Source organism: Polypterus senegalus, chromosome 4 (assembly GCF_016835505.1).
Source record: "Polypterus senegalus isolate Bchr_013 chromosome 4, ASM1683550v1, whole genome shotgun sequence".
NCBI lineage: Eukaryota > Metazoa > Chordata > Cladistia > Polypteriformes > Polypteridae > Polypterus > Polypterus senegalus.
Genome location: NC_053157.1, coordinates 5,419,268 through 5,432,424, shown reverse-complemented (window position 1 = coordinate 5,432,424; position 13,157 = coordinate 5,419,268). Strand labels below are relative to the sequence as shown.

General features: G+C 40.2%; 1 protein-coding gene across 1 annotated transcript in view; it reads left to right on the top strand.

Moving 5' to 3' along the window:
* The window catches only part of abce1 (ATP-binding cassette, sub-family E (OABP), member 1), an 80,143-nt gene that overhangs the window by 50,296 nt on the left and 16,690 nt on the right, over positions 1-13,157 (top strand). Inside the window, exons 12-15 of the mRNA XM_039750198.1 lie at positions 5,652-5,711; positions 10,200-10,258; positions 10,358-10,468; positions 10,701-10,843. Coding sequence (XP_039606132.1) covers positions 5,652-5,711; positions 10,200-10,258; positions 10,358-10,468; positions 10,701-10,843 — 373 coding nt within the window. The remainder of the gene's footprint in view (positions 1-5,651; positions 5,712-10,199; positions 10,259-10,357; positions 10,469-10,700; positions 10,844-13,157) is intronic.

Below are 13,157 nucleotides of genomic sequence, written 5' to 3'. Positions count from 1 at the left end.
TAATTGTTTTGTCATTGATATGAGTGTTGTTCTCATATCTATCTATCTATCTATCTATCTATCTATCTATCTATCTATCTATCTATCTATCTATCTATCTATCTATCTATCAATCAAAATACCCGCGCTTCGCAGCGGAGAAGTAGTGTGTTAAAGAAGCAATGAAAAGAAAAGGAAACATTTTGAAAATAACGTAACCTGATTGTCAATGTAATTGTTTTGTCACTGTTGTGAGTGATGAGTGTTGTTGTCATATATATATATATATATATATATATATATACATATCTATACATATACACATATATACATACATATATACACACACATATATACACACAAATACATATATATATATATATATATATATACACACACACATATAAACATATATATACATATACATACATATCTACATATATACACACACAGCTATTTCGTATCAGTGCAATACGCTGTTTGTTAAAACGGATGACTCCGCCTTACGTGCAATAACAAATCAAATCATTCAGTTGTCTTTGCTCATATGTCATTTTAGAGCTGGACGCCTGGCATCTTTTCTTGGCCACAGGTTCGTTTCTGTTTGGTGTGAGGTTCTGTGTTGTGGAGATTCTCAGGATGGATTGCAGGTGCTCATCAGTGAGGCGACTCCTGTGTGCTGTTTTGTTAGTCTTTATCACTGAGAAGAGCTTCTCACACAGATATGTGCTACCAAACATGCACAAGGTTCGAGCCGCATGTAGACGGACTTTTTTTGTTCTTCAAAGTCACCAAAGCGCCGTGCAAACTCAGTGCGTTCAGTTTATCAGCAAAGTGCGTATTTGGGAACACCGTAGTGACGACTTGGTTTAACATTACTTGGCAACAGGGAAAGTGGGCAAGTTGCACTGGTGCATTTGTGTCTCCCATAAAAGCAGCTTCACTTGAAATCACTTTGTGATTGTGCACGGGTAAAACGTCCGCTGAAGTGTCAGATTCTTATTTAATTATCTGCTTTCTGTATCTTCTGCATTGCATTCAGGTTACCCTGATGTTTTGTCTCATAGTGCCGTCTTAGATTAAATTCTGTAATTACAGCCACATTAGCTCCACAAATGAGACACACGGGTTCAGTAAACATATACTCAGCCTCCCATCGGTTTTTAAAGGCTCTATTTTCAGAATCAACTTTTCTCTTCAGCATCGTGTGAGCTAGCTTCGCAATAACTTGCAGCATCATAAGGTAGACTTGATTAACGGTAAGTGTTCGCAAGGCAGCTGAAGCGCTGCATTATGGGATCTGTAGTTTATTGTGTTACCAGCGCTTCATATACCCGGCTTTAATAACAATAATACAGTATATAAAATGATCTCGCGGGCGGATATAATTACACCGGCCGGATGTGGCCTTGCCCTTGAGTTTGACACATATGGACTAAATAGAACTTGAAAAGATATATTTTTCAAATGTGATCGCGCAATTCAGATAGAGTTGACGCACTACAGCCTGCATGCCTCAATAAGTCATCCTCCCTCGCTCTTACTTTTTACCGTTCATCTAATGAATACACTGAGTATGGCTTTACCAAAACAATCATTGATGGCGAATAAAGTATCCATTATTCGAGTATGTAGATCGGGATATATATATATACATATATATATACCCGTATCGCAGCGAGAAGTAGTGTGTTAAAAAGCTAGAAAAGAAAAGGGAACATTTTAAAAATAACGTAACATGACTGTCAATATACAGTATTTGTTTTGTGAGTGTTACTGAGTGTTGCTGTCATCAAGGATTTGATTATCATTATTTCTTTCAATCAGGTTCGTATTTGTAGGATGTGTTGTGTTCAAGTTACATTCCGTGTTTGTCAATCGCTGTAAAGATGACAGGTTTCATTCATCGATTCGTTTCTTACTGCATCAATAAACAGCTCGCCTTCTTCTTTATCTGAGACCTGACACACTGCATGCACGGTTTTTTACACTGTCTTCCTTTAGCGGGACATTGACTTTTTCCACGTGTGCTTTGTTTCGCAGTAGCTGGATTTATGAATATGCTTATCAGACGCTTCATATTTTTGCTGCCTTTTCAATTGTGTAATTCGGTTTTGTTCAGCTCTTTGGAACTGTTGCTTTTATCTGTGCACTGCGCCAGTTCACGTGAGCCACTCGGTGTACATGCATCGAAGGTTCCCAGCTGTGCTGGTGCCATCTCGTGCTATGTCCATGGCTGTATTTAATGTTACCTTAGTCCTGGCACTTAAAACTTTCTCTCGCAGTTTCGCTGAGTTTGTGTCAAACACCACCCTGACCATCTCATCTTCCTCTCCATAAGCACAGTCCTTCACCCGTGAATATTTACCCGTGGCAGTTTGCTATTGGATTGCCGCTGACGGACGGCCTTATATGGGCAGGCACTAAATTACAAACGCCAGCGCAGCCTGTCTATGAACTTAATTTAAAGTGTAGGTTTACATCGTGCTTTGTTTCCAAGTAGCAGAACTCATGAATATGGTTGTATATGTCACTCGCCGCTTCTTATTGTTTCGCTGCCTTCTCAATTATATAATGCATGTTTTCTTCAGCGCTTTTGAGGTCTTCCTGGTTTTCTATGTACTGCGTGATTACGTGGGAGGCGTGATGATGTCACACGAAACTCCCCACGGCGTTGAAGCTCATCTCCATTACAGTAAATGGAGAAAACTGCTTCCAGTTATGACCATTACGCGTAGAATTTCGATATAAAACCTGCCCAACTTTTGTAAGGAAGCTGTAAGGAATGAACCTGCCAAATTTCAGCCTTCCACCCACACGGAAGTTGGAGAATTAGTGATGAGTCAGTGAGTGAGTGAGTGAGTGAGGGCTTTGCCTTTTATTAGTATAGATATATATATATATATATATATATATATATATATATATATATATATATATATAATCTTACATCCAGCCTCGGGCATATTTTACATCCGCTTACCTAGCGAATGAGAGAACTACTTAACAGATTTAGATCAGGCTTTTTTCTAGAATTTGCTTGAACATTCCGACTGATTTTGCGCCTTCTCTCATCGCACTAAGAATCATAATTCGTTTGCCGGAGCGGTTTATTTACACTAATCCGAGACAGCGGCTGCGGGCCGAAGGCAGGGGGAAGCGTCATGTCAGTAGTAGGGAGCCAGGCAGGGTCCCCCTCGCTGTCCTGTTTCACTATTACGTGGGCGGAGCACTGGAGGCCGGCTAGTTAATTATACTTCTCACTTGTTCTAGCAGCTGCCATACAGCAAAAAAATCATATGTATTCACAGGTTTTAAAGGATGTTGTTTGGGATCAGACATCTAAAATAGTGTTTAGCGTATAGTACAGGGGTTGGCAAACTTTCAGTGGTGTCCTGCAGAACCTTTTATACCGACATAATTCTACCAGTTTTGTTATACAGTGATCACTCCTCGATCGCGGGGGTTGCGTTCCAGAACCCCCCACGAAAGGTGAAATCCGCGAAGTAAAAACCATATGTTTATATGGTTATTTTTATATATTTTATGCCCTTATAAACTCTCCCACACTCTTATAAACATTTCCAGCGCAGTTATACAGCATAAACCCTTTATATTCTCTTAGATATTTGGTACAATTCGTTGAAATTATGTATGTAAACACACTGTTTATATACAGTACAACCTAAATGTTATTTTAAAGATATCAAGCGTCTCCAAAATCACATATGTTACAGCCATTACGATATCATTTGCGAGTCCCATTCTTCAACCAATATCTAGAGACCTTTTGCCATTCATAGAATGGTCACAAGACGCTCAAGAGTTAGGCCGGTGTCTTCTTCCTGTGCTGGGTCCTCTTGTTCCTTATCTTGCTTGCTCGCTGACTTGGTCATCTCGGCCAAATCTTCATCGCTCAGCGTCTTGGAGATTTGGATCGAGCAGCTCATTGACGAAAGTTAACTCTTTACACAGCAAAACACATTGTTGCTGAATAAGCTAGACGAGATTTCCTGGTTAACGCAAAGCAGAATTGAATTCTTCACTCCGTCGCTGAGCCAATCAGCACCCTGGAACTTAACTGCGTGCTCTGATTGGGTAGCTTCTCAGCCATCCGCCAGTAGCGTCCCTTGTATGAAATCAACTGAGGAAGCATGTACCAGAAGTAAAAAGACCCATTGTCCGCAAAATCTGCGATATATATTTAAATATGCTTACATATGAAATCCTCGATAGAGTGAAGCCGCGAAAGTTGAAGCGTGATATAGCGAGGGATTACTGTATATAGTATCAAAATTGGTCCAGTTATCATGGGCATACTTTTGAAGCCCATAATTACCGGATCTTATATTATTGGTCATTCAATATTTAAAAATACATTGGATCATAAGTGAAAAGAATGTTTTGTCAAATTATAATTTTCAAAACATTTATTAAAATTGTATTACACATTATAAATTTACATTTTTTTAATACAAAATACATAGTTTGAATAAGAAAAAATTATCAAGAATTCTAATATGATTAATCATTCTTTATTATTAATCTGAGCTATTAATCCATTAATACGAAGCAATTGTATAACTACATTCAGTGGCTTTATTTTTGGTTCCAATTATTTGACTAATAAAAGTAGTTTTGTTTCTTAAACCCAGAAACGGCCCTTTTTATAGCTTCACTTTTCTCATCACAGTTTTTAAATGTGAACTGATGTTTACTTTGATAATGTCTTTGTACACTTGACATGACACTTTCACAGCACAATCCTTTTGTTGTTCACATCCTTATTCATTCATCCAGGAGTCTTGAAAAGAGCGAGCATCAAGTTTTTGTCTTTTATGAGTCATTTTAGGGCAATATATTACTTAATAATAATAATAATAATAAGGTTTGTTTCAATGTACCACAGCCTGCTCCGAAAACATGGTTTCCCTTTACATTTGAGTCACATTTGCAAAACGAATGCATGCGCTGTAATTAAAATAAATATATTTTTTTACTATATTTCAATTCAGTCAGAGTGCCATTGAAAATTATTCTGCGTGCCACGCTTGGCATGTATGCCGTAAGTTGCTATCCCTGGTATAGTACATAGATAGTCCTGTGATGTCAGTGCCTGTGATTTGCTAGTGAACTCGTGCTTATTGAATGTTTGTTTGTCACTCGGGCAGCTTGTTTTCTGAGAGAGCAGGAGTACTACATGAAATGCAGTAACCGTCAACTTTCAACAATTAGTATATCGAGGCTGCCATAATTGTAATCGTGATTAATAAATGACCCTACTTTGAACATGGGTAAAGTTAATCACAAGGTTATTTGAGTTTCTGTCTCCTCCTTTAACATTTGTGTGCCATGTACCGGAAATTTGCAGGACACTTGTGGATAAGATTTATATTAATAGAATGAGATCTGTGCAGCTGCTTTTGTAAATCTATAGCAGTTAGAAGTATATGCATCCTCCATACCACGAATGACAGTGCTGTACAGTGCCATGCATTAGGTTATTCCTCAGAAGTATTTACCTTTTTAGGTTTCATTGTATTGGAATGTTTGATTTATCTTTCCCCAATTTGTAATTGTTGTTAAATTTGAAAGTCACTCTTCCAAAAATGAAGTTGACTGACATAAGCACACATTTATTCCTAATTTATAAAATGTTTTCACTTTTTCAGGAACTGGCAAGACGACATTCATCAGGATGCTCGCAGGAAGACTTAAGCCTGATGAAGGAGGTAAACTTCTGTATGAGTTCCCCCAGCTGGTCATCTTGTCTCCAGTCTGCTGGAGAGCTGGATTGTGGCACAAGCTCAAAAAGAATTTATGTTTATATCAAGATGTGTTTTCCTGTGCAATGCTTACTGTTTTCCTCTCAAATATCTGCCATTTCTTACTGTCTCTTTGAACGATGCTTTAAGATGGAGCAATCACAGTTATGGGCGCAATACCTAACCAGTGTCATTGATGATAATCAGTGATGAAAACAGCTAGCCGATAAATATTATTGGCTAGTTGCCTTGTTAGGTATTTCAGCACTACCATTAATCACATTTTGATATATGGTGGGAACAAGGAATGTAAATCCAATGGAGGGTCGAAAAACTCAAGTGTGGAGTCATTTCATCTGATAAGAAGTCGGTGTCTTGTAAGATCTATAAAAATGAGTGTGCAGGAGCACAACAGTTATGTGGCATCACCTGAATTAAAAACACGCCTATCTAGTGGTGACCCGTCTTGTCCTTCACATTTGTGGATAGCCCAGCACAATACTAAATATCACTTTCTTTTGTTTCTTCTGCCAGCTCAAAGTCCTCTTTATACAGGGCACAATGCGAGTCCTCAATAATATGTAGGATAGCAAAATACCCGCGCTTCGCAGCGGTGAACTACTGCCTTAAAATTTTTATTAAGAAGAAAATAAAAAAGAACCTTTTTAAACTGAGGGAAAATATACCAATAATTATTTGTTAAGGATCTCTTTGTATACCACATTGTGAGTTTGGCCCTCCGGTTGTAATATGACCAAGCTGTGCGCTGAGCTTACTCTTGAGCATGTAACGTACAGTTGGCCATGTGAACAGTAATCTTGTTTCAAATCTCACAGCTTGGATTGCTGCTGTCATAATCGGTTTGAGTTTCTTGGTTTGTTTCAATTACGACGGTATTTGTAGGATTTGTTGTGTTGAAGAGACATTCGGCATCTGTCAAGCGTTGTAAGTACACAACCGGTTTCATCGATAACTTCACATCCATCTTTTGAGAGTTTAAACTTTCATAAACATCAAAGTGTCCACTACTGAAATCGTCACCTGTGAGTCTAAGATGTTTAAGAGGCATTGGCGGTTGTCGGAAGGTGTGAAATATTTGGCCATTTCAGTACACTTGAAAGCGACAACCGAACAATTCAGTGGCAGCCATCAACTCACATGCAGATCCATAGGTGAAGGGCTTAAGCATTTCACTCTTCTAGTGCTCCTGTGTAGTCTAATTATCTCCTGTACCGTCATCAGTCCACACCTTGAACCTGTCCCAGTCATTCAATACATAAGACACAATGTTCCTCCGGATATCAAGAGTGAGCCTGATATGGCCGTGCAATATGTAACAAAGAGAATGGAAAAGGTAGGTGCCATCTCCGGGCATGGAAACCACTCGGTAAGTGACAGTTCTTTGATCGATGGTGATCACCTCGATAGACATGTTAATGGGGGTACAGTTGGAATGATAAAGGAAATGGGTACCTGAACAAAGTAAAGTAAGTCTAAAATACCCACACAATAACTATAATCATAATAAACGAACAATAAAACAGCGGAGAAGCCGTGGATTAAATAAAAAGGCTGCAGTTATCAGCAGGGAGACATGAATCCCGTGGCGAAGCAAGGAAGGGAATGTAGAGACCGGAGAGACGGACGGCCTTATATAGGCAGGCAGCCAACAACGTTGGAGGCGTTGGGATTGGGGATCGAACGCCGCCTCACACGGTGACCGAGCTGCAGGCTATGGACGTATATATGTACGTAAGTAGGATTCAGATAGCAATGGGAACCCGCGTACCAAATTTCTTGAAGATGGGCCCATAAGTAACAAAGACAATATGGCGGCCGACAGTGGCATCATACTACCGGTATAAGTAACAAATTTCAGCCTTCTACCTACATGGGAAGTTGGAGAATTAGTGACGTTGCAAAGTTCAATATGGCGGCTGACAGTGGCGTCATACCACCAGTACGTACATCGGTTTCGGTTAGCACAGGGAAGCCACCTACCAAATTTCGTGAAGATGGGGTCAGCCTTCTACCTACACGGGAAGTTGGAGAATTAGTGATGAGTGAGTCAGTCAATCAGTCAGTCAGTGAGGGCTTTGCCTTTTATTAGTATAGATATATCTTTCGATAATATAATCGAAATGCCATTTTATTCAAAAAAAAAAAAAAAGCTTGCAATATGTGACAGTCACATTTAAACTTATTGCATCTTGACGGTGCTGAAAGCCTTCTACCGTTTGTCAACAACTGCCCTGATAATGTTACACTTAACCTTAAAGTTACTAACCAGATATGTTACTATGCATTGTTTTGACAGATGAAATTTTAATAAAGGATAAAATGGAAGCACTTATCCCGGCACTGGGATTGTAGGGGGCCTAGGACAGTCTGTGCAGAAATTCATTGTTTTTGTAACAGCAGCAAGAGTGGTGGTGACAACTGCATGTGACTACAGAAGGTGGGAATGCATGAGGACTTGAACAGAGTGGGCCATTATAGAAATTGGCTCCCTGCTTCTATTTTCTCCATGCCTGCCACAGGATTAAAGTGGTCCCCCAACCTCAGCCAGATTTCAGTTGTTCCACTGTGGCTGACTGAAATCCATGAGAAATTTCTGACTTGTGCATATCGATGTATCAAGAGAGACTGAACAGTCTTGCAGTTCTGTCCATTGATCAGGAAATTGCAGAAGTGAGTTTTGTGAAGTCATGAATGACTTGGCTCATAGGTGTATTCTGTAGAAAATAGTACAGTGCAATAAGGTGGGAGCTGTTTTATTATGTTGAAAGGATATTTTGTTACATTTGGCTTTCAGTGTTACAAAACTTGAGCAGATAATCTTTTGACTTGGGGGGGAAGAAAATTACATGCTGGTTTTGCATTTGAATTGAAATGTTATAAAATTTTCTTCTTCTTTTGGCTGCTCCCGTTAGGAGTTGCCACAGCGGATCATCATCTTCCATATCTTTCTGTCCTCGTCATCTTGTTCTGTCACACCCATCACCTGCATGTCCTCCCTCACCACATCCGTAAACCTTCTCTTAGGCTGCCTTCTTTTTCTTCCCTGGCAGCTCTATCCTTAGCATCCTTCTCCCAATATGCTCAGCATCTCTCCTCTGCACATGTCCAAACCAACACAATCTCGCCTCTCTGACTTTGTTTCCCAACCGTCCAATTTGAGCTGACCCTCTAATGTCCTCATTTCTAATCCTGTACATCCTCGTCACACCCAATGCAAATCTTCACATCTTTAACTCTGCTGCCTCCAGCTTGGTCTCCTGTGCCACCGTCTCCAGCCCATATAACATAGCTGGTCTCACTACTGTCCTGTAGACCTCCCCTTTCACTCTTCCTGATACCCATCTGTCACAAATCACTCATTAACTCTTCTCCACCCACTCCACCCTGCCTGCTCTCTCTTCTTCACCTCTCTTCCACAATCCCCATTACTCTGTAGTGTTGATCCCAAGTATTTAAACTTCTCCACCTTCGCCAACTCTACTCCCTCATCCTTACCATTCCACTGACATCCCTCTCATTTACACACATGTATTCCATCTTTTCCTACTGACCTTCATTTCTCTCCTCATATCTCAACCTTTCCAGGGTCTCCTAAACCTGCTCCCTACTCTCACTACAGATCACAATGTCATCAGCAAACATCACAGTCCACAAGGACTCCTGTCTAATCTCGTCTGTCAACCTTTCCATCGCCATTGCAAATAAGAAAGGGCTCACAGCCGATCCCTGATGTAATCCTACCTATGCACTCTTACCGCAGACCTCACCACTGTCACACTTCCCTCGTACATATCCTGTACAACTCTTACGTACTTCTCTGCCACTCCCGACTTCCTCATACAATACCACAGCTCCTCTCAAGGCACCCTGTCATATGCTTTCTCCTGGTCCACAAAGACGTAATGCAACTCCTTCTGGCCATCTCTCTACTTCTCCATCAACATCCTCAGAGCAAACATCGTATCTGTGGTGCTCTTTCTTGACATGAAACCCTACCGCTGTTACTTTAGTTGCGGTGTTCCTGAATCGCCAGTACAATATGAGGCTGAGAAGAGGAGCATATCAGTATACTTCTCTATCGGGCTCTGACATGTATCATGTACTATTGTTAGGAACCATTGTGTAAGAAAGAAAGCTTTTTCATTTTTAATAAAATGATAGGAATTTGGCACAAACTATGAAAAAAATAAAAAAACAAACTAGTTATTAACAGTTGTTAGTTGCAGCCCTAATCTAAATACTGCCATGAATTGTGATTTGAGTTGGTCGATGTCCTCCTTATTTAAATAACTTGCCTTTGTGAGTAACATTTTGAAAAAAAGCAGTCTCTGTGTCCCTCTGGTTATCTTGACCTTTGCACATCAGACATTGTGTGAGCATTTAGATGACTGATTTTTATTTATTTATTTTTTTATTCCCCCCTTCTGTTTGTAGGAGAGGTTCCAGTCCTCAATGTCAGCTATAAACCACAGAAGATCAGCCCAAAGTTTAAAGTAAGAAAGCCTGCAGCTCCACATATTTCCAAATGTACAATAAGCAGCATGGAGTGTTTTTTTTTTCTGATGGTGGTGTGCTTCTCTTTTTCTTTGCAGGGAAGTGTGCGACAGCTTCTTCACGAGAAGATCAGAGATGCATACACTCACCCACAGTTTGTAACAGACGTAATGAAACCACTACAGATTGAAAGCATCATTGATCAAGATGTAAGTAGGTTGTATGTATGAGCCAGCTTGCAGAAGAGAATGTCTACAGTTTACCTCCCTTGGTCTTTACACATAATGGTTTCCTCATTGGTAATTTTTTTAAACTGCACTTAGGAATGAGTCCTGGTGACTCTATTTATTATTTATTCATTTCAACTGATCTTTATTCGGTACCCTCTCCTCCCATGGACACCTTTTAAATTGAAAGTCTTTTTTAAAATATTCTTTATAGGTTCAGAATCTTTCTGGAGGTGAATTGCAGCGTGTGGCTCTGGCTCTCTGTCTGGGTAAACCAGCTGATGTCTATTTAATTGATGAGCCTTCTGCATATTTGGATTCTGAGCAGCGTCTCATGGCTGCCAGAGTCATCAAACGGTAAGCATACTTTTGTTATTGTGTGTCCAGACCTGTATTTTAAATCTGAGGTAAAGAAAAAAAAAAAACACTCCATGTTACAGGTGACAGCATGTAGTTGTGATAATTGAATTTGAGTCAATTTAACCCTTAAACCGCCAGAGACGGCAATAGTCGGTTCCTAATGCAATTTGCCAGCATGCTGGAGCCGAGTATATTCAGCAACGTATATTCATTGAACCAGCTATAGTTGCTTCCCAGAGCTATTTGCCAGCACACTGGAGCCGATCAATCAGTGCCATATATTCGTTGAGCAGCCAGCTCGTGACCACTGTCGGCCCCGGCAGAACTGCAGCATCCCTGGGATTTAGCCGCTGCACTAGACTAGCCTGCAAGCATCAGCTCTTACCTCTGTGTGCTTGCGTGCAGCCAGTTCAAGCGCAGTTGGCTCGGTGATTTACTGAATTTCATCAATGGCGTCAGTTGCACCTAGTACATATAATAATAGATTGTTGCAGTAGTTATTTTTAATAGTTTTTACAGTTCATTGGCAGGGTGTAAAATGATCAGTGTTGCAGTAATTGTGATGCTCTTTGCATGAAAAAATGTGTTCCATTAAAATTTCACATTTCCTTTGTGAATTGTGACATTTACTTAAAAAGTGCAGCAAAAAAATATTTGGCGTCCAGAGGTGCATTAACCCCCAAGTATGTGGAAGTTTAAGGGGTTAAAAGTAAAGCTCAGTATAGCTATTGTAAAAGAAGTAGTCTCAACAAACGAAAAAGGTTTTGGACAACCACCGGTATATTTTCCCTGGCTGCGGAAGGGCAAAGAGAATAACAAAGATGTGCCTTGGTAGAGTTTCAAAACTGAACTGATCTCGTTAAGAAAAGGTGGCAGCTTTATAAGCCGAAAGTGGTAATGACGTCAGTCTGGGCGCCGGAACAGGCAGCCATTTATTTATTAAGGAAAATGATTGAATATTACATATTTGTGAATGGCAAACGTATGTGAATCTTTGCTTTCAGTATCTGGTGTGACCCCCCCTTTCCAGCAATAACTGCTACTAAACGTTTCTTGTAACTTTTGATCATTCCTGCACACCGGCTTGGAGGAATTTGAGCCCATTCCTCCGTACAGAACAGCTTCAACTCTAGGATGTTGGTGGGTTTCCTCGCATGAACTGCTTGCTTCAGGTCCTTCCACATCATTTCGATTGGATTACGGTCAGGACTTTGACTTGGCCATTCCAAAACATTCACTTTATTCTTCTTTAACCATTCTTTAGTAGAACGACTTGTGTGCTGAGGGTCATTGTCTTGCTGCATGACCCACCTTCTCTTGAGATTCAGTTCATGGACAGATGTCCTGACATTTTACTTTAGAATTCTCTGATTTAATTCAGAATTCATTGTTCCATCAATGAAGGCAAGCCGTCCTGGCCCAGATGCAGCAAAACAAGAGCAAACCATGATACTACCACCACCATGTTTCACAGATGGGATAAGGTTCTTATGCTGGAATGCAGTGTTTTCCTTTCTCCAAACATAACGCTTTTCATTTAAACCAAAAAGTTCTAATTTGGTCTCATCGGTCCACAAAACATTCTTCCAATAGCCTACTGGTTTGTCCACGTGATCTTTAGCAAACTGCAGACGAGCAGCAATGTATTTTTTGGAGAGCAGTGGCTTTCTCCTTGCAACCCTGCCATGCATACCATTGTTGTTCAGTGTTCTCCTGATGGTGGACTCATAAACATGAACATTAGCCAATGTGAGAGAGGCCTTCAGTTGGGGTCCTTTGTGACCTCGGCGACTATTACACGTGTGCCTTGCTCTTATAGTGATCTTTGTTAGTTGACCACTCCTGGGGAGGGTAACGATGGTCTTGAATTTCCTCCATTTGTACCCAATCTGTCTGACTGTGGATTGGTGGAGTCCAAACTCTTTAGAGATGGTTTTGTAACCTTTTCCAGCCTGATGAGCATCAACAACTCTTTTTGTGAGGTCCTCAGAAATCTCCTTTGTTCGTGCCATGATACACTTCAACAAACACGTGATGTGAAGAGCAGACTTTGATAGATCCTGTTCTTTAAATAACACAGGGTGCCCACTCACACCTGATTGGCATCCCATTGATTGAAAACACCCAATACCTCACCTTCAAACTAACTGATCATCCTAGAGGTTTACATACTTTTGCCACTCACAAATATGTAATATTTGATCATTTTCCTTAATAAATAAATGACCAAGTATAATATTTGTGTCTCTTTTGTTTAACTGGTTTCTCTTTATCTACTTTTAGGACTTGAGTGAAAATCTGATGATGTTTT